General features: G+C 48.8%; 1 protein-coding gene across 4 annotated transcripts in view; it reads right to left on the reverse strand.

Moving 5' to 3' along the window:
• The window catches only part of PRKCE (protein kinase C epsilon), a 513273-nt gene that overhangs the window by 175879 nt on the left and 309689 nt on the right, over window positions 1-27705 (reverse strand). For all 4 annotated transcript variants that reach the window (XM_021088295.1, XM_021088294.1, XM_021088296.1 and 1 more), the window contains 4 exons: window positions 14891-15050; window positions 12565-12599; window positions 11175-11260; window positions 7113-7242 (listed from right to left, as the gene is read on the reverse strand). In XM_021088295.1, the coding sequence (XP_020943954.1) occupies window positions 7113-7242; window positions 11175-11260; window positions 12565-12599; window positions 14891-15050 (411 nt within the window). The remainder of the gene's footprint in view (window positions 1-7112; window positions 7243-11174; window positions 11261-12564; window positions 12600-14890; window positions 15051-27705) is intronic.

Consider the following 27705-nt stretch of genomic DNA (forward strand, 5'->3'; position numbering starts at 1 on the left):
CGCTACTGCAAAGGATTCAGAATCAACTAAGACAACCTCGTGGCACTTCAGCGCAGAGCAGGGAACAGCTTCTTCCTTCCCTGCCCTCTGGTGTTAACTGGCTACTACCCAGAACATCTTCCCTGGTCCTCCTTTCCAGGTCCTTCTCCTCCCTTGAGCAGCAGGCTCAAGCCCATCTCCCCCAGAAAGCCTGTCCTGACCACCAAGTCCTGCCAGCCTTGCTTGCGCTTCAATTGCTCAAAATTATGTCTGACTCACTGCTTGCGTTACTGTCTATGATTAAACTTGTTATGTTTTAATGCCCAAGTAGAGGGAAAGTTTCTAGAAAACCATTGCTTTATCTTCAAGTTCTCCTCAATGTCTTGCACACATCAGGATACCATGCTTTTCAGGGTATTCCAACTCCGTGGAAATTAGTAATACGTGGGCAGCATCAATGACTGGACCCAGCAGACAATAGCTAACTGAAATCCTGAAGTCACTACACAGGCATTTTCTGATCATGCAAAATTCAATGTCAAGGCAAAAGAAGGGAAAGCAGTTAATGAACATAACTTATTTTAAAACAAAGAAAAATGCTCTTGTGTAATTCTCTCCTTATGAGGTTTGACCATAAAAGATAAGGGCCTGAAGTTACTGCAAGACTTCTAGGAGCCTTTCTTCTGTAACTATTCATACAAATGCAGGAAAACGCATGTATGAGGATGCTTGCAGCAGCACAAAATAGTGAGGACACAGAAAAAGAATGTCCACCAAGAAGGTAATGTTTAAATAAGGTATAGAATGGCCATGATGTGGAATATTAAGCAGAAACTTATATACATTGACTTGGAAATATTCCAAGCCACATTGCAGGAAAAGCAAATTACAAAACAATGCATATAGGACTTAATGAACACATATTTGTTGAATGCTAAGGTATCAGCTGCTGTTCCAGATGCTGGAGAAACAGCAGAGAACAAATACGACCCCCTCCCCCAAATCTCTACCCTCATGCACCTTATATTTTGATGAGGTTAGAGAAAATAAACATAAAATATAGGCAATTTAGGATATTAGGTTGAAAAATGTTTCAGAGAAGAAAAAAAAAAGCAGAGGAAGGTAAAGGAAGTTAAGGGATGGGAGCTTCAATTTTTAAAAGGGTGATCAGGATAGACCTTGCAGAAAAGGATCACATTTGTGTGTGTGTATATGTGTTGGGGTGTGAGTGGTGGGGGACGGGGAGGGGGGGGAATAGCTTCTAAGTTGGCTTGTAATAATCTCCACCCCTAGTCTGAGCCTTTACATCAATCCCTCCCATTAAATGGGGGTTGGACATCACACTCAGTTTGGGGCACCACCTCTCACTTTTGTGTTTGCTGCTCTGAAGGAAACCAGCTTCCCTACAGTGAGCTGCCCTATATGTCTAGGCCATGGAGCAAAGAACCGAGGACACCAGCCAACAGCCCCTCGCTTGAGTCTGGAGGGGACGCTCTTCGAGCCTTCGGCCCCAGCTGTCAGCTTGACTGCAAACTCATGAGACACCCCAAGTCAGAAGCACTCAACTCAACTGCATCTAGATTTACAACCCAGAGAAACTCTGAGGTAATGAATACTGGTTATTTTAAGCTAGTCAGTTTGGAGATGATTTGTTACACAGCAATAGCTACCTCATACAGTGTGTGTTAAGTATTCATACAGCAAATGTACACAAAAAGGCCTGAAAGGACCCACAGCAAATGATTAGCAGGAGTTAAGTCTGGGGATGGATATGGAAAGAGAATATAAAGAACTTTAATATTTTTATACACGTACTCAAGTCTTGCTTGACTTTTTTACAGTGAGAACTCTTTATGTATTACCTGTGTTTTTAAATTCTAAAAATACAAACAAAAGTTGAAAATATGACAAGGAACCTCTTTGTTAAAGAAATAATAGTAAAGGACTGACATTTTCAGAAGTGATGAGAATAAAAATCCTTTTTTAATATTTTTTAACTATCAACTTTTTTTTTTTACTGGAAGGAAAGGGGTGGGAAGGAAGGAAGGGGAGGGGAGAGAAGGGGAGGAAAAGGAAACCTTTTCTTCCTTTATTTGCATGGCTCCCACAGCCACTCCATGAGGTGTGCAGCTAAGACCACTCTTTTCATGGCTTTCACTATAATTCTCAGAAAGCAGGAGGGCAGGTAGGATTAAAAGGAAGCCCAGGGTCACCTGGCCAGGGGGCCCTGCCTGTCTAGGCAATAAGAAACCAGGACAGACCGGTTCCCCGAACTCCTAATCAGGGATTTTTGCTGGCCACAACCCTCTGCCTAAGGGGTCTACCCCCAAACAAGACAGCCTGTTTTTCATTAGCTCCTGGAAAGTAAGTGACCCTCTGCCCCTTAGCACACAAAAGCAGCCTTGGTTCACAGCTGTTATTAGGACTGGCTCTCAGACAGGAGCAGGGAGCCAGGAAGAAGATTTTTCAGGAGTCTCCAGGCCAGTCCTTTCCCAGGACCCACCTTGGCACGGAGCTACAGTCAGAGCAGACAAGGGGGCAGGAAAACCAGGGCTGCTGCAGGCCCTGCAGGACAGATGGTGAACTGTATATAGAGGTCTGGCTTTCTGAGAAATTGCCTCTTGGTGCCTGGTGACTTTAGGGCAGCTGTGCTGGAAACCTAAGCGTGAGTTTACAGGCAGAAAAGTGGGGGTGGCCCACATGGCAGGTGAGTACCCCACATCTTTAGAGAAGGAAATAAAAACTATAAGGTATTGAGAGTCTATCTCCAAGGGAGACTGAGTCCTTGGGTCAATGGCAAAATGAAATAGGTGCAAAAGGACCCTAGAGGAGTGCAGGTGAAAGTGAAGGTCAGGTTGGGAGAAGCAGTACAGTTAAAAAAAAAAAAAAAAAAAAAAAAAGGAATAGAAAGGGTTCAACTGTCTCAGTGATATAGTGATGCTAACAGCTGAAGGTCTGGAGCTAATTTCTGCGCTAACAGTGGCTAAGCTGATCAGACAGACCCTCAATGAGTCTGGAGAAACTCAAAAACTATGCAGACACTAAAATCATAAGAGACAAGAATGAAATATTTTGACTTCTCACTTCGTGCTGGTGTTTTTCTGCCCTTGATGAAGGAGCTCAGTTATCTAACAACAGCCCGTGAGCATCCTTGTAGCACCTGGCTCCTCTGGGCCGTGGGCAAGGAGGTGGCAGCCCACAGGACACAGGCAGATCCTCACAGGCCCCTGGTTGTACCTCCTTGTGCACACTGTCCTTCATTCCAGGTAATCATGTTCCCTCTACCTGGTGGATAGAGGGACGGTCCCTGGAAGAGCACATACACAACACTTGAACCTATGTGGCTCTGGCAGTTTCAGGCTGATCAGGACAATCTCATGGATCCTTCTCTCTAGATCCAAGCCCTTGCCAAACTGGTTTCACTGAAAACACCTAAACCTATTATCTCCAGGAGTGGGACAGGCAACAAATTGGAAGCCACAGAGCAGCAGGCCAAATGGCCGGGGTCTTATATGACCTGGGGACAGGGGCTCCAAGCCCAGGAGGCCAAGCCAGCCTGATCCAGCAAAGGGGAAGACCTGATGGAGTTCTTCCGAGCAGGAGAGGGCCCAGAGCACGGATCAGGGCTAAGTGTCGGAGCCAGCGGCCTGGGTCTAACTCCAGCTCCATGGGGACTTGCTCTGGGAGCCCAGGCAAGTCACTAAGTCTTGATTTCTTTTTCTTAGCATAGGAGCAGAACCAGATTTAGACCCAGACAAGAGAGGCACCTGCCCTGGCTCATCCTGGCCATCACCCTCTCCATGGGGTAAGGAGCCTGCAGGGGCAAAAAGACTTGAGGTTGAGAAAGGATCAAAAGAGAGAAGGAAACACAGGAGGTTGGAAGGGGGAGGGGACAGTGGAACCATTCTGGATGACACCGATCATACGCAAGGTGGATACATGTCACTACACCTTTGTCAAAACCCACAGAATGTCCAAGACCAAGAGTGAAGTTAAGGTAAATTATGGACCTTGGGAGATTATGATGTATCAGTGTAAGTTCAGAGACTGTGACAAAGGGACCACTCTAGTGGGAGATGCTGATGGTGAGGGAGGCTCGGTGTGTGGGAGGAAGGCTATATGGGAAATCTCTGTACCATTTGCTCAGTTTTGCTACAAATCCAAAACTGCTCTAAAAATAATTGAGAGACACAGAGAGAAAGGAGTAGCAGGTATAAAAGAGAAGCAAGGGGAAAATGGCCATGTCATGGTCACAGAGGAGCAGGACAGAGAAGATCTGTGAGCTTCTGTTGGGAGGTCTGTATTCTGAGCAGCGTTTACTTTCCTGTCTCTGTGTGGCCTGACTCCCTCGTGTTCCCTGGACTCCGGTGAGCAAGGATCCTTGCTCTAGGCAGCCTCATTCTCCCCATGCTGTACTTGTGCAGGCTTGAGAGTGCTTCCTGCCAAAACAGAGCTCAATACGTGGTCCCTGGGCCCTGCCTTCTTCCAGGGTCATCCAGGGACCCACAGCCCTAGCAGCCACATCTGGGTGACTGGGCTGCCTTCTTAACACATCAATATTTATGAAGTGACGGTATCTCCATTTGGAGTCCCTAGACAGATCAATAATTAATATAGTTACAAAAAACCAGACATGGCCTCATCAGAGTTCCATCCAAAGCAGGCGCTACGCTTCTCGGCAACCCCGCTCCACTTTCCAAAAACGCGTCACTCCTCTGCTCAACACACTCGAGATTCTCACTGTGCTTTTTTTGTTTTGTTTTTCTTTCTCTTCCTTTGCTTTAATGTCACTTAACAGCAACAAGGATTTCAGCAGGCCCTGCCTCTTGCAGGTCACGTGCTAAAATTCTAGAAAGGGAAATGTGATGTCTGGGAAGCCCACACGGGACGCAGGGTGTGTCAGCCGTCAGCACTTCCTCCCGTCCTGGGGCAGGTCATCCCCATATCCCACAACAGCTACTTCCAACCCTTCTCACACCTTCCGCACCACCCCTCTGCGCACTTCAACTCTGCGGAGGATCTCCTCGCTCAGAAATGAGAGAACTCGTTGCAAGGCTCTCCACAGACTCAGACCCTGAACCTAAGTGATCGTTTTGCCCAGTCACCTCCCCCTCCTTCCTTCCGCAACACAGGAGGCGCATCTGCAGACGGGCCTGCCTAGAAGGAGGGGGACCATCTCCCCACTCGCCTAATCTCTTGGTGTCCATGTTGCCATTCTTTGCTGCTTTTCCTCCTACCTCGGAGGTCCTTCCCTTCCAGTCCCTTTTTTTTTTTTTTTTTTTTTTTTTTTTTGGTCTTTTTAGGGACACACCAGAGGCATATGGAGGTTCCAGGCTAGGGACTGAATCAGAGCAGCAGCTCAGGCCACAGCCACAGCCACGCCAGATCTGAGCTGCACCGACGACCTGCCCTGCAGATCACTGTGACGCCAGATCCTTAAGCCACGGAGCAAAGCCAGGAGTCGAACCTGCGTTCTCATGGATACTAATCGGATTCGTTACCCCTGAGCCACAATGAGAACTGCCCTCCCAGTACCTCTGCGCGCTAATGGTTCCCAGGTTCCCACGGTGTTCTCTTCTCTCTTCACACCCAAGGTACTTCTCCCGGGGATGACATCTACTTTACAGCTTTAACTCCACTTAGGCATTGACAAATCCCACATCTAAGTGCCCAGCCTAGACCTCTCCCCGGAATTCCAGGGGGAAGGTGCCACAGTTGGACAGGTGCATGTAGATTTCCCATGGGTGCCTCAAAACTAGCATGTCCCCGGAGGTCCCACTGAATCCAATGGCAGTGTCTGGGGTGCTACAGAGGTGCGGGTTCAATCCCTGACCCTGCGTGGTGGGTTAAAGAATCCAGGGTGGCTGCAGCTGCGGTTGTGGGTCGAAGCTAAGGCTTGGATGCAACCCCTGGCCTGGGAACGTCCATGTGCAGCCATAACAACAACAACAAAATGAGCATGTCCCTAACTCAACTCCACCATCACTGCCTCCAGCCCAGCCATCCCTCCCGTGTTCCCTATCTCAGCAAATGGTGTCACTACCCTCCCAGTCACTATAGCCCATGAATTACTCCTCAGTACCTCCTCATTTGTCTCCCCCTCCTTATTCCTCTACAGCCAATACCTTATTTCCAAGCCTCATACTTTCTCATTCGGATCCCTCCAATGACCAGCTGGTTCATGGCCTCAGAGTCCCTTCTCATACTTCATCTCTTTTTCTAATTTTTCCACAAAGGGACTTTATGAATAATACATTCAATAATAATAACACTGTTTTTTAACATAATTTAATAAGAGTTGTCGCATTTTTCATTTTTAAATTTAAATAATAAAATTTAAATTTGTATTATTTAATAAAGTAATAAAACGCTTTTAAAATAATGTCCATGCCACATTCCTGCCCAATAGTTCATGGTTGTCCAGCTCTCTGAGCAGGTTGGACCAGCTTATGACAACTGGATGCGCTATTCGGGCTTCCCAGAGTATGATCCCACCTCCTCATGTTATGTGCCATTACCTGTGTTGCTTAGCACACTCATTTGAGCAGAAGAGAATTCATGGGCAGGACAGCAGGAAACAGAAACTCAAGACTCGGAAGTCAAGGTTCAAACCCTACGTCTGCTCACAAGCTCGGTGACGTGATCAAATTACTTAGTCCTGGAGCCTCAGTTTCCTCCCAGGGGACACGGGACTACCACCACATCCGTCACAGGCCTACAAAGGCGCAACACGATGTCTGCGTGACAGGGCTTCTCTTAGAGGATGCTCTGAACCACAAGTGGTGACAGAAAAATACCTATGACTCACTTCGGGCCCTAACTCCAAAAGCATTTCTTCCCTTCTACCCAATGTATCTTCTCCTTCAATGATTTCTGCACTTCTGTTGTCTCATCTTGTCTCCCCGGCCTGTCGACTATCTTAAAAGGGAGAGGCATCTCCCTTCTTCAGGCTCCCTCTGCCGAGTGCCCTGGACGGTGTGCACAGAGACCTCTTAGCAAATGCCTGGCCTGTGTTCAGTCTCCGGCCAAACCCCGAAGGCACGCAGAGGCTACAAGAAGGAAGATTCTTTAAGGGATGGGGACATCAGGGGCACAGGTGGAGGAGGGGAGGCGGGCAGGACCCAGCGCCTTACCTTTGCACTGCAGCCCCTGCCGCAAGAGGCCCCAGAGCAAGGAGCCACAGTGGTCGCAGAAGGTGGGGACCTTGTAGTTGTGGATCCCGAACTTGTGGGGCATGTTGACGCTGAACCGCTGGGAGCCCACCTGCAGGGACAACAAAACACAGGATCACTGCCAAGCTCCATGCTGTGAGAGCTGCTCCGGGAAATGAGGTGACCAGAGGCTCCTTCTCGGGGCCTCACCCCACTCTCTCTGCCACTCTGCTGGGATGCTGTTCCCCATCCATCCCTGGGGACTCCAGGCCTCCAACTCCCACGGCACCCAGCGCTCAATCCGTACCATGCGCTTGGCCTTAGAGAGAGCTGACACTGTGTGCTTTTGAGGCTGCTAGAGCACGGAGGCACAGCTAAGCAGTCTTTTGTCAGCTCCATGGGGGATGTGGGATTCTATGAATCCAGCACAGCCAGCTGTGGGCACTGTGGGTCACAGTTATGCTAATAGAGAAGGTGCTGAGGCATCAGCTCTGGGACCACAGGTCAGGCACCACCGTACGGGTAGGCATGAACTCACAGAGGAGGGAATTAAGGTGCAGTGAGATTAAGAACAGAGTCAGAATTTGATGGCACAGGTCTAGAGTCCGAGCCCTGGCTTTTCAACGGCTGTTTTGCCACTTACTACTTGAAAGGAGTAAAGGGCAGGCCAGGCGGCAAGAGGGGAAGGGGAGGGGTGAGGGGGAGGAGCCCAGGCATCTGAACTGTGTGGGCCTGGGTCTGCCACCAGCCCCCTATGAGGTCTCAGCCAAGTTTCCTGACTTCTTAGAGTTTTGGATTCCTTACGTGGCAAATAAGGACCGCACCCCCATCCCACCCAATGTCACAGGATTACAGGGTCAGTGAGATGCCGCCAGTGGAAGGGCAAGGGTTTCACAGAAGCAAGGGGTTGTCTGGGGTCTCCCGGCCCCGCGTGGAGAGGCTCTCCACCTCTACCTCAAGCAGAGCACGAACAAACCGCCCCTCTCCGAACACCAGGGGGCCACCACCTGAGACCCCCTGGGCTGCACAGAGTGTCCTTCTTGCTACTCTGGGCATGAGGGAGTGGACAGCAGGTAGCGAAAAAGCTGTCCTTGGCTCTCTGCTGCCTGGGGAGGGAAAAGCCCTCGTGGGGGGTTAAGGAGGAGGAGGGAGCTGGGCCCCGTCACGGATGTGACATGGATGGAACCCAAATGCCGGAGCCTGGCTGTGCGCACACACGCCCTCAGGGCCACTCCACTTCCTAACAAGCTCCTTATCAGCCAGCAACAAGGACTGGCCCGTCCCTGCGCTGGACCAGAGTTTTACGGAGCCCTGCCTTAGAGGCACCGGCTGCCTGCTCTTGCCCCCGTACGAGTTCCAGACATCATGCCCAGCCCCTCTCGGATGTGTGGCACAAGGGTGTCTATTTGTGAATACAGTCACGTCAACCTTACTTGGCCAGGGGACATGGGAAGTCACCGTGTCTACTCTGCTCCTGCAGATGCTATAGACATGCTGGACTGAGGCTCGTGGCCTCTCAGGATGAGCTCCCCAGGGACGTGGCAATGGCCACGGTGAAGAGGCGGGGAAGCATCCCAGGTGACTAGGAGGGTCAGACGGGGCTGGAGAGCATGTGACTCTCAGCCGCAACCACTAAGGACACTAAGGTAGCAGAGAGCCGTGAGGATGACGGCGTGAACACAAGACCAGCCCGTAGAATCAGAGTGACCGCGGGCACCTGGGAAGGCTGCCCCCGTGCAGGCAGTGGCACGGGTGTGCACAGCAGAGGGGTGGGTGAGACCAACAGAAAGAACATGGGGAGGGAAGGTAGGGGAAGAAAATAGAATTGGCAGGTTAAAAGTGAAAAGAGGGAGAGAAGGAAGGAAGGCGATGCAAAGAGAGCACATTTCTTGGTTAGTGTGGACAGGGGTGTGCGTCCTAAGTGTGACCCCACAGACACAAGACAGGGCCGGGCACCGGCTAAGGGCTCATGGTGCCAAGTTCCAGGAGCCCGTTGGCAGAGCACCTAGTCATGGGACATTAGACGCTTGGTGTTCAGAGCCAGGTGGGTTTGGGGGTGTGTGTATATATATGTGTGTGTGATGAGTGTGTATGTGCCTCACACTGCGGGGGTGAGACAAAAAAGTGAACTTAAAGATGGTCCCCTCAATGCTGCACCCGGCAGAGAGCAGGTCTGTCTCCGTGATGCGCAGGGAGATGGCAACTCAGAGACTGGCCCCAGAGAGCATCCAGACAGGCAAGCCATCCCACCCGCTAGGAAACCCAACATGCCCTTCGTCAGTCCAAGGTGGTTTCTTTCCTGTGGGCCATATACCAAGTTTGAGAAGAAATCTCATTGGTGACTTCTTTTCACTGCTCAAGAGGCCAGGAAATGCAGTCAGAAAAACCAGGTCACAGATTAAGCTGGGTTCAGTGCATTTCAAATCTCAACCCTCCAGCCTGCATGGCATGAAGTCACAGGGACTCCCTTTAAGGAGGTGTGAAAGAGCTTAAGAGGGCTGTAGAGGTTCATGGTTGATTTAAAAAGGAAAAAAAAAAAAAAAAAAAGAAGAAGAAGGATCTCTGAGAGCAGGAGTCACATATTCCTTTGTTTCTGTGGGACATGGAACACTATCTGGCATACAGGAAGTGCTCAACACCTGCTCAATAAAATGTCCATAGGAAGAAAGGCAGACAGACAGCAGGCAAACCATCTCTTTCTCTCATTTACTTGAAAAAGTCACAAGGGTTACAACAGACTTTGGACTGTGATCCTGGACCAGGAGTCAGGGGGCCCAGGAGACAGTGACTTGCAATTTCAGCTCTGACGGCAGAACCCCTGCAAATAACTTGGGTGTTTGGGGCTGTCTGCCCTACGGGGACATGGGATGTTCAATCCAAGCCTCATCCCCTTCCGCTTTCCAGAGACGGTGTGAAATCAAAAGGAGATAAAAGATGAAAAATGCTTTGGATGCCAGGATGTCCTTTGGTTGAATTATTTTTAAGAAGCAGGTAAATGCGCTCTGTAAGTCACTTATTTTGGAAGCCAAATTACAAACCCATCGGATTATTAAACCCACCCAGGGCCTCTCTCTCTGACATCCAATTCTAATGGCCTATGATTACGTAGTATTTATTTCACCGAGAATTGAAAGCACGTCAAGAAATCACCTCTTGTGAACACAGCTTCTTCCTCTAACTTAAAAGTCCCACCTGTCATCTTCCCCAAAAGGTTTTTACATCTCTTAGCAGAACCACGCTTCTCTCTGTCACTTAGGAGAAACCTCGCTTCGAGCTGAATGTTCCTGCTGCCTTGCCCCCGACCAGGTACCCTAACAGGCAATCCAACACTCGCTTCTAAGATTAAGATGGCACAGCACAGCAGTCAAGGGCTCAGACTCTGGCGCAGACTAGCTGGGTCTGAGCATGGCTTTGTTAAGGACTCACTGGGAAGTCTGGGGCATGTTAATTTGACCTTTATCTGCCTCTCTTCTCTCTGTTGGAAAGTGAAGGTAATATCAACATGGATCTCACTGAGGTTGTTATGACATTAAATAATATATGATAAAGGGCCTAGATCAGGGCACGGTAAGTACCCAGTGAATGTCAGCTATTGTTGTTGTTGTAAGTGTTTCTCGGATTTGCTAATCCTGCTCCACTCCCCCGTCACTTCATAAAGATAAGGTTCCTGCTCGTGTGTTGTGTCTCGTACTGATTTTGAGCTGTGTGGAGCCCTTGACGTGTCAGTGAGCCCTTCACTGTTCTGATGAGACAATGACATAAAACAACTCACTTTTTCCTTGTGGGTTTTTTCGAGTGGGCATCATGCAGCCCTTGGCCTCACGTCCACACACATAAACCCAAGGCTTTAGAGCAGCACTCATTCCGTAGACTGTGCCTCACGCCGGAAGGCAGAGGACAACTCCCTTCATTTTTGATCAACACAATGAAGAAAGCAACGGGACCTCTGTGAGATAAGGTTTTTCTTGGGGACCACAGAGGAGGCAGTGGAGGGCGGGGATGGCTGTAAAGAAAGCCCAGAATGTCAATGTTATAAATATTTACCTCGTCGGGAGTTTCCTGTTTCTTTAATCCGGCGCACTTCGTAATTATGAGCTCATGGCATCGCTTGTGGACCACGCAAGTGCAAACTGCGAAGAGCAAAACACAGAGGCCTGAGCGACGAGGAGGGGCAGAAAGCTTCCATGGGTCTCAGGGGAGGGAAGAGGGGAGCCGTGCCCCTTCCGTCGCCCAGGCTTAATGGAATGCCCTACCTCCGTGCAGTCATTTCGAAGCACTCTGCCATCAGAGCCATTAGGGCTTCCTCAATGCTCTGGAGAAGAATGGACCATTTATATTCAAAGGGCATCAGCAGTTCTCTAGTTCCAGGAGTACCGATCAATGTTCTTGCTTCTAAGTGCCAAGGTCAGGGAACAATCGCCCAGCCCAGGAGCACTGTGTACCCAGGGCACTGCCACTACCTAGGCTCCACTCAGGGTCCTATCAGGGTCAGCTGGGGTGATAGGGGTGCTGGCTGCAGGCAGATGGCTGTTTGGTGGCAGAGAAGTTCCTAAGCTTTTTCATCTGGTGGTGCCCCTTCCATGCTGCCCTTTAACATTTTCCATTTAATTTAATACTTCCCCCACAAGTAGCCTATGGCTCCGGCTTTAGGTGTCCCAGGTCAGCATGGGCAGTAGGTGTCTGAAAGTAACCCAAGAACCATTCCATGTGTGCACGCTACCCCCGGAACACAGCTGTGCCCAACAGAAGCTATGCCAGTGCCTTGGGGTCAGACTCCCGTCAACCAGAGGCTGGCCAAGGAGATGGGAGGGTCTCCTGGCTCTAATCAGAGAAGCCTCAACGTGACCTGGTCACATACCCACCCTCCAATTCTGGACAACATAACCTTGCATTTGCAGTCAGTTAACTTGGCGGGGTGGGTGGGGTGAGGGGGTGAGTGCATGACGTCAAGTGACTGTTAAATGTTTAGGAGCTAATGATGGTACAGACGAGACAAAAAAAGTACGAGCAAGGACTGTTAGTGACACAGAATGAAACAAGCTGGTGAGAGAGCTTCTTCAGGGAGTAAGAGAGTGAAGGAGCTGATGGGACAAACAGAACCTGGCTCAGGACACGGGGCAGGCGGGGGAAGGGGGGTTCAAAGAGCCTCTGACTCAAGTCTTATGTTCACAGGGAAGAAAGAATTGCTCCCCGTTCCAGCTGTACAAAAAGACTGAAACTCCTGGGACACCTGCAGACAGTGGTCCCACAGGTAGAGATGGCCAGGCAGGGACAGAGGAAAGCAGGGCCTTGCTCGGTGGAGAGGGGGCATGAGTGTGCCAAGCATGCAGGGCCTCTGAGTGTCATGCAAGCCAGCACCCACTTCCTGTGGGCGGGGGTGATCTGGATCAACCCACGGGGCCCCATGGGCTGACTTCATACAACACCCTCTTACCTTGACACTGGTATCCCTGCTTCCCTATGACACCCCTGAAAAGAAGAGCACAACCCCTTAAGAAAATGAACTTCAGCAGGTCAAAAGCCACCCAAAGCCACCCCATTCTGACCATTCCGCCACTGCCCGCGGTATACCAATGCTGCTGGGGTCCACCCAGCAGCACACTGGTCTCACTCCCACTTGTGGGATCCTTAAGATGACACCTTCTGAAGGCCCACAGAGGGCAGCCCTACCACTTGGAATGGGCACAAAGTTTGGCCAGTGTCAGGACTTGGTTTCCTATACAAACAGCCATTCTGGGGAGCCAGCCATGTTCTGGAAAGTCAGGGGGCCTCTGCTTGCTCTCTGCAGGTTTCCAGTCACCAAGCGGGCCCTCCTCTGGGGATAATCATGGAGGAGGGCTGCTGCTGGCAGGCATGTTCCCGGGCCTTCCAGAAGCAGCCAAAGATTATAGGGGGGGCCAGGGAGTCAGTCTGCCACGTACGTGAAGGCTGACACAAGTGACTCCATGGCCAGAGTAGGGTCCCCTAGGGCAGGTTTAGCCCCATCCTGGACACAGAGCAACCTAACCAATGTGGCCTAAGCCCTGTCCTCAGGATACTATTACCAACCGGTCAGCTCCTACAGTGTCCAGCCCACAGCAGAGCCAGAAGTCAGCGGGCTATGGCTAAGGAAACCTGGAGTCCAGAGGCGCTGGCCACGGGCTGAGAGGAGAGCTGAGGCTCTAAGACGCAGCTTTCAAAACCTAGTCCTCCAGTTCATGACCCAAATACAGGAGGGGAGGTCAGAGGGTTGCCAGCCCCAGGAATAAGAGGTGTCTATGGGTGGAATGGGATGTTACTTCCTTTTTTTGTTGTTCTTTTTGTCTTTTTAGGGCCACACTCGCAGCATATGGAGGTTCCCAGGCTAGGGCTCTAATCAGAGCCCACCAGCCTACACCACAGCCACAGCAACACAGGGTCCAAGCGCGTATGTGACCTACACCACAGCTCACGGCAATGCCGGATCCTGGACCCACTGAGGAAGGCCAGGGATTGAACCCACAACCTCATGGTTCCTAGTCGGATTCGTTAACCACTGAGCCACGACGGGAACGCCCAGGGGAGTTACTTCTGATTCAGTCGGCTTGAGTTGGCTCTGAGCTGCGTCACCTCAGATATCTGTGTTGACCTCTGTGACTAGTTTTTCGAAAACTACCCACATGAGAGGAGGCATTTCTGGACACGGTGGCCCGGAGAGTGCCATCTGATCGTCCCCCATCTGGGCTGATGCTGCCGTCTGGCCTCGCTCACTCTCCCCTGTGAGATCCCAGTATGTTAGCAAACTTCACAAAGCGCTAGAGAGGCTGCCAGGAGGGCTGAGCAGGAGCCATTAGTCGTACTCAGCAGGGGTGGAATCAGGCCTCTGACACTTCCGAGCTGAAGGCCTGCAGGCTAGTCTCATTGCCGAGCCTCGGTACTGTCGTTAGTGGCATGAGGTTCATAATACATAGCTCATAGGATGCTGGAAAGAGTTAGAGATTTCCAGTGCCAAAGAGAGATGCTGGCATGTGGTAGGTAGTCATTAAAAGTTCTCCTCTAATTCCCAAGGCCAGGGCTCCTTTATCCTTCTCTACCTCCCACATCTCTGCCTATTAAAATCGTAGTCATCATGAAAGGAGAAGGGCCACCTCCTCCAGGAAGCCTTCCCTGAGCAATCCAGCCAACGCTCCCTCTGAAATCTCAGCATCCTGGCAGCATCAGCTCTCACAGTTACTAAGAACTGCTCTGGGTTATAAATATTGGCAATCTGATGGTTTTAAAACTTATTATAAGGGAGTTCCTGTCGTGGCTCAGTGGGTTACGAAACCAACTAGTATCTGTAAGGATGCGGGTTCAATCCTTGGCCTCACTCAGTGGGTTAAAGATCCGGCATTGCTGTGAGCTGTGGTGTAGGTCACAGATGAGGCTCGGATCTGGTGTTGCTGTGGCTCTGGCGTAGGCTGGCAGCAACAGCTCCGATTAGACCCCTAGCCTGCGAACCTCCATATGCCGCAGGTACCGCCCTAGAAAGACAAAAAAACAAAATAAAAGAAAAATAAAAGAAACACACTACCATTATAAAAATCTTAAATACAGTCATCAGGAACCACAGTTCCTTCTTTCCTTTTATCCCCCCAGGCACCAAACACTTAACCTTTTAGAAAAGTCTTCTATAGTCAAATAAAGAAATAAAGCGCATCAGCATTTTGCACATAGCTTCTCATCTCTCAACCCGTTCCCATGCTTCTTGCTGCTGAGAAGGCATAACTAACTAGAGGTTGCTGAGAGAGAGGGGGCCTTACCAGATGAAATCTCTGCAGTGGGAGCAGTAGGTGGGCTGCCGAAGGTAGGTGGCCATGAACTTGTGGCCGTTGACCTGGTGGACTCTGCGCCTGACTGCCCCCTGCCGCTTCCTGGGCCGCATGCGCTCCCGGAACACGCGTTCTTCATTGTCTTTAGGGGCTGGAGGAGGATAAGAGCAGAGAAGAAAGCATGGGCAGGGTTAGTGCACCTTGAAAATAACTTCCTGCGGGGTGGGCTTCTCCAGCCAAGGGGACCTGGTGGGAGGCAGCCTCCGTCGGCGGAGGGATTCAGGGGTGCGAGGAGCCTCACTGTTCAGCTCCAGCAGCGAGCATCGCATGTTGGGAAGGCCCAGTCTGTGCACTCGCCCTGGGCAGCTGCACTGAGCATCCATCCCAGCCCCGTTCCAGCTCCAGGTGAGGCCGCTCCGCTCCGCCCCACTCCAGCTACATGTTGCAAGGGTGTGGGGTGGAAAGGCTCAAGGTTCAAAGCTTGCTAAAACTTGTGAGCTGTGTGACCTTGGACGGCTGGTGTTCCTCACCCCGGGCCTCTCCGGGCACTGTCCTCTGTCAATGGGGTGATGCTTGTGGGCCCCAAGGGCCACTGCCCAGAGGAGGCAAAGGTGTGACTCTGCTCTGCACCCAGCTGCCCGGCTCAGAGAAGCAGCTGTCTCATAAACCTGGCTTTTCTACATCATCCTTCTTACCTCGGCAGGACAAGGAAGAAGCCTTTCCCCAAAGGCTAAAAGGAGAGGGAAACAGGACACTGAAAGCAGTTTCCAGAAGGCTCAAGACCCACCCCCGTGGGTTTTGAGACCCTACTGGAGACCGAAAGAGCTTCCTCACGTCTTCCTTCCCTGCCCCTCAAAGACTGTCCCAGACCTAAGAATGCCCTGCAAAGGGACAACAAAAAACGATGACGGTAATTGTTAGGGACTGAACATCAGCCACCACCACCCCGGCCCCGCCCCACCAAATTCATACGACGAAACTCTAAACCCCAGTGCAATAGTGTGGAGGGGGGAGCCTTTGGGAGGTTAATTAGGTTTAGATGCAGGCACGAGGGTGGGGCCCCCACGATGGGATTATACCCTTACATGAAAAGACCTGAGCTGGCTCACTCTCTGCCACATGAGGACACAATGAGAGGGCGGCTGTCGACAAGCCCGGAAGAGCATCCTCACCAGAACCCCACCATGCTGGCCTCTTTATCTTGGGCTTCCAGCCTCCGGAACGGTGAGACATACATTTCTGTCCCAGCCTGTGGTATTTTGTCACGGCCGCCTGAGCAGACTAACACAGTGAGGCTGAGAGCTAACTTTCATTGAGGGCTTACACTGTGGCAGGTGCTATGCTCAATGCATTACATGCAGTACCTCGCTGATTCTTGACAACCACCCTACCTGAAGGCAGCTGCTTTTACCCTCGTTTTGCAGGTTCAAGCAACCTGTTTCCTTTAACACAGCTCTCTGGTGGTGGAGCCCAGAATCTAAACCAAAGAGGTCAGGGTTCCACTGGCCACACGCTGCCCTGAGGGACAGCCCACTCTCCCTACCGCAAGTCCCTAAAGCTCTCACCCGGAAGAGCTGAACTGCCTGTGGCTCCCCCAAGGGCAGAGGACACAGGTTATGGGTCTCCTGCCAGGCTCCTGGCACTCTCAGGCAGGCCCTGGCAGGTCCCCAGCATGGCACAACTGAACATGCATGCACTGGGAAAGCTCCATGCCTTCCCCCATTCCTTCTGCACCAGCCAGTGTCTGACTCCCCAGCATAACAGTGTCAACAGTCCTTGGGGGGAAGAATCTTTGCTTCCTCTTGGAATATAAGGTTCCCTGCCGCTGAGGTCACATGTAAGAGCCAAACGTCTGCTTAATCCAAGGGCATCTTGTCCATCTAGAGAAGGGAGGGGTGGAGAGAAAGTCACACTGAAGGAGAAAAAGGGCGAGAACAACAGGGAGCAAATGCCCAGCGTGTGCTTTTAGAGGGAGGCCGCCCCCAAGAAATAGGCAGAGCTCCCGATTGGCTGGGAGGCGGCCCTCAGTGCTCCCAGGCTGCATCCTCAGCATGGCCCGGTGACCCAGATAGGGGTCTGTTCCTGGGCCCCCTGCTTCCTGGCCCCCAGCCTGCCTGGTTTTCCTTTTTACACGGGGCTTATTGTTTCAAAAAGGTCTCTGACATTGTCCACCTTCTGGGTATAGAAAGCCCACCGCCTCCTACTTGGCCACAACCTAAGGGTGAGACTCAGCCGAGCAAATTCTCATGGGAAGATCCCAAATCTAACACAACGTCTACACGCATGACTAACAAGTATACACATGACAATCATCATGTAATTGCACAATTAGAGGTGATTTTCACTTCTGCTTCATATTTTCAGTATATTTCAAATATTCTATTTTTATAATCTGGGGGAAAAAAAACAGTATCAAAAAACCCCCAAATCTTTTCAATAGTCCTTACTTGCCACAAACCTGATCTACAAAAATCCAAACCCCCCAGTTCGACCCTGGGCAGCTCAGGCCAGGGGTTGGGAGTTCTCTTTGTACGAGGCATCCTTCCAATCCCTTCACAGAAGTCACCATGGAATGTATGTCAACAGTAAGCCTTAATGCATCTTAAGATGAAATTTGATTTACAAATCCCTCGGACTGACTGGTTATTTTGATCCTGGAAAACTGTGTTTTAATTTAAAATGGTGAGGAGTCCAATCTAGTTTTCTCAAGGGAATGCTGCCATAATGGGGGTGATAGGGGTCCCTGAGGGCCTTATTTCTCAACTTTTTACAGCAACCAAACTGAAAGCTCTAAACGGTTTGCACTGATTTAATAGCAGAGTGCAGCAACCAATTAATTTAACTCCATTTACTTTCAAAGCCTCTAGTGGGGTGCACTCACACCTGGAGAGAAGCTTCTTAAAGTCTATAGGGGGTGGGGGTGGGAGGATGGGAAGGTCTTGGGCAAAGGTTCGACAGAGGGCCAAGGATAACTCTTGCTTATCCAGATGGTGGGGTCTGTCTGGTCAAACTTCCCCAGAGCGTTCTGCTACTCCCACCCACAGCCCGTGTGCACTGCTGTCTAACACGTGGGAAATGAGAGGCTACAGGAGAGGCAGAACACAGGTAAACTTCGTGCTCCAAGGAGGCCTGCAGATGAGGCTGCAGGAGAAAGGGGGTGGGGCCCTGGCTGATGAAAACACCCCCATTCCACATACTTCTGGACAGGGAAGCCTCAAGATTCCACTACCCTGGAGAACCTCCCTGTTGAGCCTGGAGTCACTGCTAGAAATGGATCCTTCAGCAGTTCCTCCTTTGGTGAGGGATCTCTATTCAAATGCAGCTTCCAAGGGGCAGGGGTTAGGCATTGTGTGTGTGTATATATGTAAGAGAAAGTGCATGGTGTGCATGTAAAAGTATAGATTTATAGGAGTCCCTGTCACGGCTCAGTGGAAACGAATCTGACTAGCATCCAAGAGGACACAGGTTCAATCCCCGGCCTTGCTCAGTGGGTTAAGGATCTGGCGTTGCTGTGAGCTATAGTGTAGGTGGCAGGTGCCGCTCAGATCCCGAGTTACTGTGGCTGTGGCATAGGCTGGCAGCTACAGCTCCAACTGGACCCTTAGCCTAGGAACCTCCATATGCTGAGGGGCGGCCCTAAAAAAGCCAAAAAAAAAAAAAGATTTATAAATGTATAGACATATTTTTGTGTATAATATCAATATACTATATATCCAATATATCATGTATAATTTATATATTACATAATTACATATAATATAGCATGATATATTAATATCATTAGCATAATATGATTAACTACAACATACATGATTATATTTATAATAATATATTGTTATATAATATGCAACATATGATATATATATATATATAGGTTGGCTGAACCATAGTTTGAACTTCACACCTGAAAACTTCAGCTTTATCTCCTAAGAACAAAGACAGTCTCTTTAACATAACCACAGTATCAAAATCAAGAAATTTAACATTGATTTTACATTATCCAACATACAGTTCATATCCAAATCTCCCTGATTGTCCCCAAAATGTCCTTTATTGTTGCTGCTGTTTTTAGAAATCTAAGCTAGGAGCTAATTAGAGCTCATACATAGGATCTGGTTGCCATGTCTCTTTAGTGTCCTAACAGAGAACAATTTTTTGACACTTTTCCTTTTTATGATACTTTTATGAAAATATACAAACTGTCTTACTATGTGAATTTGTCTGTTCCCTTTTGCTTAGTTTCCAATTCAAGGGCAAATGTACAACAGAGGTCTACATATCAGCAAATCCAAATACATTCATCAAGATCATTATAGATAAATGTGTAAATGACATGAACATAAAATTCATAGGAGGACAAATAAAATATTCACTCTTACTAGGAATTCTTAAAATGTAAACTAAAGCAGTCTCGACATACCACTGACATACCATTTAATGCCTAATAAAGAAACACATTTGTTTTAAAATGGTATTATCAGCTCCCGGGAAGGCAGCTATGAAGCTGATTTATTTATTCACTGCTAGAGGCGATGTCACATAATATTTTCAGAAGCAATATTACCATACATAGCAAACATCACAAAGAGATTCATATCCTTTGATTAGGTGATTCCTTAGGCATTAACTCCTAAGTCAATAACTAACAGAAACTAAAAGCTGTACCCTTATAACATAGATGTTCCCCACCACATGCCTCATCAGCCATCAAACAGAAATAACTTGATCGTCTCACATTAGGAGAATGGCCCAGTGAATTATGTTACAGCCATAGAAATTTTTCAATGGTGAGGAAAGACTGCATAGGAACATGGGGAGACATGGTACAATATTGCGAAAACACAAGGCACAGTATACAACCCTATGTAAGACATATGCGCAGGCTGAAGGTCACATAAAAGAATTATGATGACATACTAGGATGATGGGGATCGTACATTTTTAATTTGAAAAAATCTTTTCTAATGCTCTTTAATGACTTTCTGCCTAAAGCATTAGGTACTGAAAGGGCCCCTCCTGCTGTGGGAGTGGGGAGCTACATGGCATGGATGAGGAAGAAAGGGCACCAGATGTTAGCATGGAGAGCAGGAGAGAAATGATACATTTCATCAGCTTCCCAATTGCCTGTGGTTCTGAGCTGAGGGAAGAGTTACCCAGCCTGCTCCTATGCCTGTGACTTGCTCTGAAGGATGCTCTGCGCTCTCATTGGATGCACTCAGCCACGCCCACCTGGGTGATGTATCATTTACTGCAGCTCATGAGGCAAAACCAACACTGGCCTTCCTTCCAGAGGGCCCTTCCAGCCCTGCACAGACTGTCTCATGGCTGCATCTGCCACACAGTAGAAGGAGTGACCCAAGTCAGGAGGAGCCAGCACAAAGTTGGATAACTCCTGTGATACTTTCCGTGGAAATGAAGACCGGTCAGATATCCAGCAAGAGTTCACCAAGGCATAAAGCTAAGGAGACACCCTATGAAGAAGCTACGAGATCCTCAGTAACCCCAACCTCCAACAACACTCCAGGAATGTTTTTTTCCTTGGTTTGGTTTGCCTGTAAGCTCAAACTCCTCGGGGCTTCTACATCAATGAGTATCTTACAACCCCAACACTCAGAAGACTCTATGACAGGTTGCAGGCAGGTGGCGGGAGAAGCAAAAAGATCCCATACCTCAACAATTATTCTGTTCATCAATCTCACCCGGCCCCTCTTCCTTGGCTGAGACTTCTCAGTCTAGACCAGAAGGACACGCACAGACATAGGGAGAGGCAGCCCCTGGCACCAAGCTCTCTGCCGTCTCTCCTGGCCAGTCTGATTATTGAAGGCATCACTGCTTCATCACCACCTCCCTCATTCCATCTCACCTTCTCCTGCACAAAAAGGGGGCTGAGCTGACAGGACTGAACACTGTTCCCAACCCAAAGTCGTAAATACCCTTAGTCTCAGTGCTCTTGGAATGTTTTTCATTTAGAGAACAGCTTGAAATGCTGTTAGGGAATTTCTAACAGGTTCAAACTTATGACCTCCCAGATGGCAGCTCTTCCTCCCAGGTTATGTGTATCAAGGACACATGCCCAATAATCAACAGTGCCCACTCTTGACCTGGGAGCCTGGACCTAGAAAGACCAACATGCATGACCAGCCACCTCTGGGCACCACTGTCATAACTCACTGCAGGATGGTCACCTACTCTTGATGTTCGGGGCATGCAGGAGTCTTTCCCACAAGCTGGGATGCCATGGGGGGGTCTTCTTTATTTTTCCTGAATTCTCTCTTATGACCTTCTCTTTCTACCAGTATGGTTGAATGAAGAACTAGGAGACAAATTTTGCTTTTGCCTCCAATTTGCTTTATGACCTAGACCAAGTCATTTACTCTCTTTGGGGCTCCGTTTTCTCATTCATCAAGCAAAGGTGGTGCAATGGCTCTGCCTAAACACTAAGATGACACATTCTCTCGCCCAGGTGCCAACATAACATCTCTTTACTACAGGAGAATAAAACGGCCTCACCCCCAACCCGGCCCCTGCTGGGGTCTGCAGCTGCCACTGTGAGTAAAAGAGGGGTCATGGGCATTGCCTTCCCCACCCCATCCATCAGGGGCTCTGAAGAAGCTGACTCCATCCTCAGACTTGGTGAACTCTTGGGAAGACCAGGCTGGGCAAGGAGGGCTGACTCAGCTCCAGCACAAAGCAGTAAGAAATATGACTCATTTGAGAAAAGGCTAGGAAACTCCTCAGAAGGATTTTCTTGGATCCCAAGCAAAGAATGAATCCAGTCCTTAAGGCAGGTTATTTCACAACACAAAGTAAATGATTCAACCATCCTGGCATTTTTGTCTAAATAGCTGTCAAATTTTAGATAATTCAGAAGCTGGAAAATAACAGCTACCATGTATGGGGCCCCCCCGCCAAGTGCCATTCTAAGCATCTTACATCAGAGGTACTATTCTATGTGCAAGGCACTCTTATGTTATATACCCATGAGGTTCTGTTACACAGACACCAGGTATCATTACATATGCACGAGACATTATTACATACATATCTGTAAGCAACTTAACACCCTCTAATATCAAGAGGTGGTACTATTCTTGACTTACGGATAAAGAAATCCAGGCCCCAAGAGGTTGGGTATCTCATTTGTTCAAGGGCACACAGCTAACAGTGAGTGTCAGTTCAAGAATTCCCACCCTGACCCATCCATCCATCCACACCTCCCAAGGATGCGGAATAGCCTGGGACCTCTGCCAGGGGGAATGGAAGCCTCTTCCTGGCTGCGGTGCACGACTCTCCACACATTCCCCCAGCTCTCCTCCAGAGACTTAGAAACGACAGCTAAACACAACTTTGTAAGTCAACTATACCCCCAAAAAATTTGTTAAAAAGAGAAAAGACAGCTAAAGGGGATTAATGAATTCATAATGTACCCACAGAATAGAATTCAACACAATGGTTTTGAAAAGTCCACATGCTAAGTCCCCCGAGAAACACTAAGTAGAAAAAGAACTAAGAGACGTGTGTATAGTGTGTATGTGTACACAATGAGAAAGAGAAAAGGATAAATGCACTCAAATGACATGGGCAGAAATACACACTGAAGCTTTCTGAAGGGTAAAAAAATAACCGTACATCCTAAAAGATGGGTATTACGTGGATGCTGGATGCCAGGCCCTGTTCTGGGCACAGACTCTTGGCCACCATGGATGGACTATAGCCGCTCTCTAAATTGTTGTACTTGGATATTTTGGATTTGGTCCTTAATAGATAGGTCCCCACTAACAAAGCTGGGAATGACCGTGATAGCCCCGACAGTGGTGGTTATGATGGGGAAGGGGTGCTCCTGACAGAGGCGAGATGGAACCTTCCCCACTCGGTCTCTGAGGACTTTTACTTCAGTCTCCCCCTCAGTCAATCTCCAGGTTGACTTTTTGGACTTACTGTAAAAAAACACAAGATCAACAGCAACAGAGCGACAACAAAAAAACCAATGAGGTACTGAGACTCGAAGAAGCGGCACATTTGCCCTTTATTTTCCATGAGGAAAATGGATGATGATAGTTTCAAGTAAAATAAATGCCACATGACAGTGAGTTTTTAACGATTAAGTAAATATTTATGTGATACCAAAGACTGTGTCCTACATGTTGTCCTCACACAATACATTGCAGAAAATTTCTGTTCAAAACAGGAAAGAGGAAACAGCAATGAATTGCTTGAGAGAGATCAGACTTAGGCTATCTAAATCTTCCCAGAGAGCCACACGACATGAATCAAAAATAAAAATCCTTAAAAAACACACACACACACACACACAAAAAAAAAAAACAAAAAGCAGAAATGTCCAGGAGGAGAGGCTTGGCATGGTCCTCGTGCGTTATTCCGTGTGTAATCTAAACAGGAGAGCACGGTGGCATTTCAAGATTAGCATCTCACATTTAAAGTAAGCCATCTCCTTCTCTCTCGTCTTTTCTCTCTGAATGATCTGGTCTGTGTTCATGGCAGGATGTATGCTCTGTCCGCTGATGAAAACAAAAAACTTTTAGCTAGTGTGCACTTTGTAGCGGGAAAGAATGTGAAAAATGTGGATGCTTGACAGAGTAGGGAGCATAGTGTAAACTGAGGTCCAACACGGTGGCAGGACAATGGGATGGTCGCTGAGGAAGAGAGCCTCAGGGAGAAGGGGAGGGCAGCCCCCAGTCCCACGACCCAGGCTCTGCTGCGACATACGTGGGAACACAGAGAAGCCCTGAACAAGGTGGGTCATGCCGAAGCAGGCAGTGCCCAGGCTCCGTGCCTCCTGCCTGTCCACATTCATTCATCCCCCCCACCCCAAACCCCATTCACAGTTACATGCGGGAGTCGCCTGGGAGCTGCTGCGCACACTTCTGGTACCCAGGAAAAGTCACTGCTTGCCAGGAGAAAAACCACACAGCAAAACCCCTCCAGGCAGGCCTGCTAAATGCTCAAAGAGCCTTCTCATCCCGGGAAATTAGCCAAGTAGGGCACCAGCCAAGGGTGAGGCCAGAGTCCTCGCTGGGGCCAGCGATGGGTCCTGTGATTCACATCCCAGGAAACCTAGCTGTTGCTGAACTCCTGATTACCTGAGCCCCGTGGAGCTCGTGGCCATGAGCTCATGTTTCTAAAATGCTCTATTAGAAAATGCCTGTGGGGGAGCAGTCACAGAAGTCTTAGCCAGGACTCTGACCTCTGTCAAGTCCCAGGGGCTACTTAGCAATCATAGGGAGGGGGGTGTCATTTGCCAAGTGAAAGGTGACGACCCCTCCTCTTTTCAAATATGTAATAAGGCTTTTAATGCCACAGGCACCCCAGACAAAAAGGCTATGGGATTATTGACTGAAAACCCCCCAGCCAGCCAGTGCTGTTGATACCAGCTGTTCCACATCTTCCAGTCGGCGGCAGGCAGGATTCAGGAAGGTTCAAGCAGAATGCACTGAAAATCACACCCTCTCATGCCAAGTGGCCCCTTCCCGCCTCATCCCAGGCTCCCCAGAGCTTCTCAAAAGTAAGTACCTGCACCATTTCCCAAAATACCAAACACTGAACTCACTTTGTTTTCTTCAAACTCCTTTGTGGGCTAAGGCAGTTGTGTACCGCTGCTAGTATTTTAAAGCTGAAATTCCAAAGAAAAACCATAGCCCTTCCCAGAGGGATCTAGGAGTCCTGAGCACAGTTCCCAGGAAGTTGGCCAGGTCGTTATTTCTTACCAGACTACCTGGGAAGGAAGAATACTTTCAGGAGAGTCAAGGTAAAAACAAGAAAACAACAAGGTCAATGAAAGACCCATAAGACAAAGGAGATGGAGAAAGAAGTTACAAGAAGTAAAGATGACAATTATCAAAGCACCAAGTCCAGGCCGGTCATTGGCCAAAAGAGCCCTACAAGCTTCCCAGAGAGCAGGTGGTTCCCTGTCTTACTCTCCCCATCCTGTGGTCCTTACTGACCAGGAGGTGAGCCCCCCTTCCTCCCAGTAACCCAGGCCCCAGGGCAGGGTGTTAGGGGAATGGACCTTCCTTAGGAGGCTTAACATAGGTGAACAAGCCCCAGATCCTTGTACAGAAACAGCCACCATCATCTGGTGCCTGCAGAACTTATATCTTTCCCCTGGCTTCAAAAGATTGCTTCAATTTTTCCTGATGGGTCTTATGGTCCACTGAGACTGTGACCAGAACTCTACATGTGGAGAGAGGGATGAAGAGGTCAAAAACAATAATGTTTTTAATAACAGAAAGCAAATCATCCCTTAATCCAACTCTATGCTGCTTCAAGGCTCACAGGCTCTGACCACACACACACACACACACACACTCTCACACACTCACACAGTTTCCCGCCTCCCTGCAGCTAACACCTCAGTGTTGCCAGCCAGGGAACACTGCAGTCCAGAAAAACTAATGAATTCCCAGAATTGCCTCTTAGAGCCTCAGAAACACCTCTCTCTCCATGAGCTGTCTTCTATAGCGATGTGAGAATGTTGGGGAAAGAACAGCCACTGCGCAAGGAGAAAAATGGGTTTCTCATAGCTTTACCAGACAATAAAGACATCTGCTAAATTTTCAGTCTCGTATCTAGAAACCCCCATACACAGAAAATGAAAACCATCAAGAACAAAAGATGGGGGTGAGGAAGGGGAAACCCTTGTTTTTTTTCCAGTTTTGGGTTTTTTTTTTTTTTGTCTTTTTGTCTTTTTAGGGCCACACCAGCGGCACATAGAGGTTCCCAGGCTAGGGGTCTAATTGGAGCTGTAGCCGCCAGCCTACACCACAGCCACAGCAACACCAGATCCAAGCGGCATCTGCAACCTACACCATAGCTTATGACAATGCCGGATCCTTAACCCGTTGAGCGAAGCCAGGGATCAAACCCCTTGTCCTCGTGGGTGCTAGTCAGGTTCATTAACCACTGAGCCATGATAGGAACTCCTCTTTCCAGTTTAATGAACCTGAGAAAATATTCTGAGGGCACAGATGCTTAAGGGAGATTCAGTTAGTTAGCTTAGGTTTTTGTGCTAATGAAGAGCAAGTGGAAACCAAATTCCCCAAATACGTATGTTATCTCTGTCTAGAAGGACAATATGACTGGCTACAGGCCCTGCCTTGAGTCTCAGCAAACTTCCTGCAGATACACCTTCTTGGTCACCAGGGCCCTGGAAAAGAAGCGGTTATGGCTAAACGTTACCCACCTTCCCTCCCCAAACCCAATTCCCATGCTAGACCTCACTACCTCAGGGCAGCCCAAGAGTCGTGTCTTTATTTATGGAAGATGGCACTTGCCTAACCTGGAAGGGTGGGCCCTGAATACTGTGTAGTCACCTGCTCGCTCTTTCAGTAGGTCTTGGCTTAAGCATTAACTGGGACTAGACAACAAAAGTTAAGCTGAGGTTAAGGTCTATCGGACAGTCTTAAGAGTCTCAAGAATCCCTAGTGATAGATTAGCACTGCCCCCCACCCCACCCGAGCATATCTCTGCCACATCTCTGCAGTGCTTGTGAGTCTGGCTGTCCCTAAGGGATTGTGAGACGCCTGAGAGGAAAGAACTGAAATCCCCCTAGAGGTAAGACTTGGAAAGAAACTTCACTTTCTGGGAGAGAAAAAGAAAGGGTTGAGTGAGCCAGTCTCCAAAATGACCCTGTCCCCACCATGGATCCCTGCCTCCTGGAATTCACTCTTCCTACAATGACTAGAGATGCCCTGCTGTCTTCTGTAACCAAAAAGATTTTGCAGAAATGACAGAGCAGTGTGACATTGCAGGTTCCACCTTGCTCTCTCTTGGAAAGTCAGCTGCCATGTCCTGAGGACACTCAAGCAGCCCGACAGAGAGGTCCATCCTACGGGAAGCTAAGACCTGCTGTCAGTCACCACTGACTGATGAGTCATGTGTGTCAGCCATCCTGGAACCAGATCCTCCAGCCCCAGCTGAGCCTTCTGCCGACCACAGCCCTGGCTAATGTCCTGTCTGCAATCTCATCAGGCGCCATAGGCCGGAACCATCCAGCTAGCCCTGCTCCTGAATTCCTGAGCCACAGAAAGTGCATGAGAAAATACATATGTCTTATTGTCTTAAGCTGCTAAATTTGGAATAATCTGCTACTCAGCAATAGACACCTAATTCAGGGAGAACAGATAAACCAAGCAGAAGAGATGCAGGGTAAATACTGGAAGGAAAATGTTTTAACTGGGAGAATTGTTCATTCACTTGACTAGTATTTACTGAGTGCCTCCGGGGTGCTAGGTACCAGGCCTTTGTGCTACACATGTATCTGCCTATGGAGACAGACAAAGGAAAATAAGAGAGACTATATTAGAATCACTATCACAGGGATCCCAGAGCCCAAGTAAAAGTGAGTTAGGCCGACCTGGCTCCAGATAGCTGGGAATTCAGAGATACTGATGTCCTAAAAACCAAATGATCCCTGTTGCTTTCAGCACCGCTGTATCAGCTTTATCCTTTAAGCTTGAGGCTTTAAGCCCTATTAAAACACGGATCCTCTGGGAGGGCTGTTATGAGGTTAGTAGGATGAACTTCGGATCCTTCTTGGAGAGGTTGTACTGGGAAGGTAGAAAAATCTCGTGGAACTCACAGGGAGAGCGGTGTTAGGAGATAAATTGAGGAAATGCTACAGTCCTAAGCAAAAGACAAAAATCCATTTCTTAAACACATCCAACAACAGAAATAAGTTGTTAATCATTTACCAGATAGAGTGATTCAAATATGTTTTCTTGACTTCTCAAAGGGTCCTACGAGATTGTATTATTATCTCCACTAGACAAACTGGGGCTCGGAGGGAT

This window comes from Sus scrofa, chromosome 3, assembly GCF_000003025.6.
Source record: "Sus scrofa isolate TJ Tabasco breed Duroc chromosome 3, Sscrofa11.1, whole genome shotgun sequence".
Taxonomy (NCBI): domain Eukaryota; kingdom Metazoa; phylum Chordata; class Mammalia; order Artiodactyla; family Suidae; genus Sus; species Sus scrofa.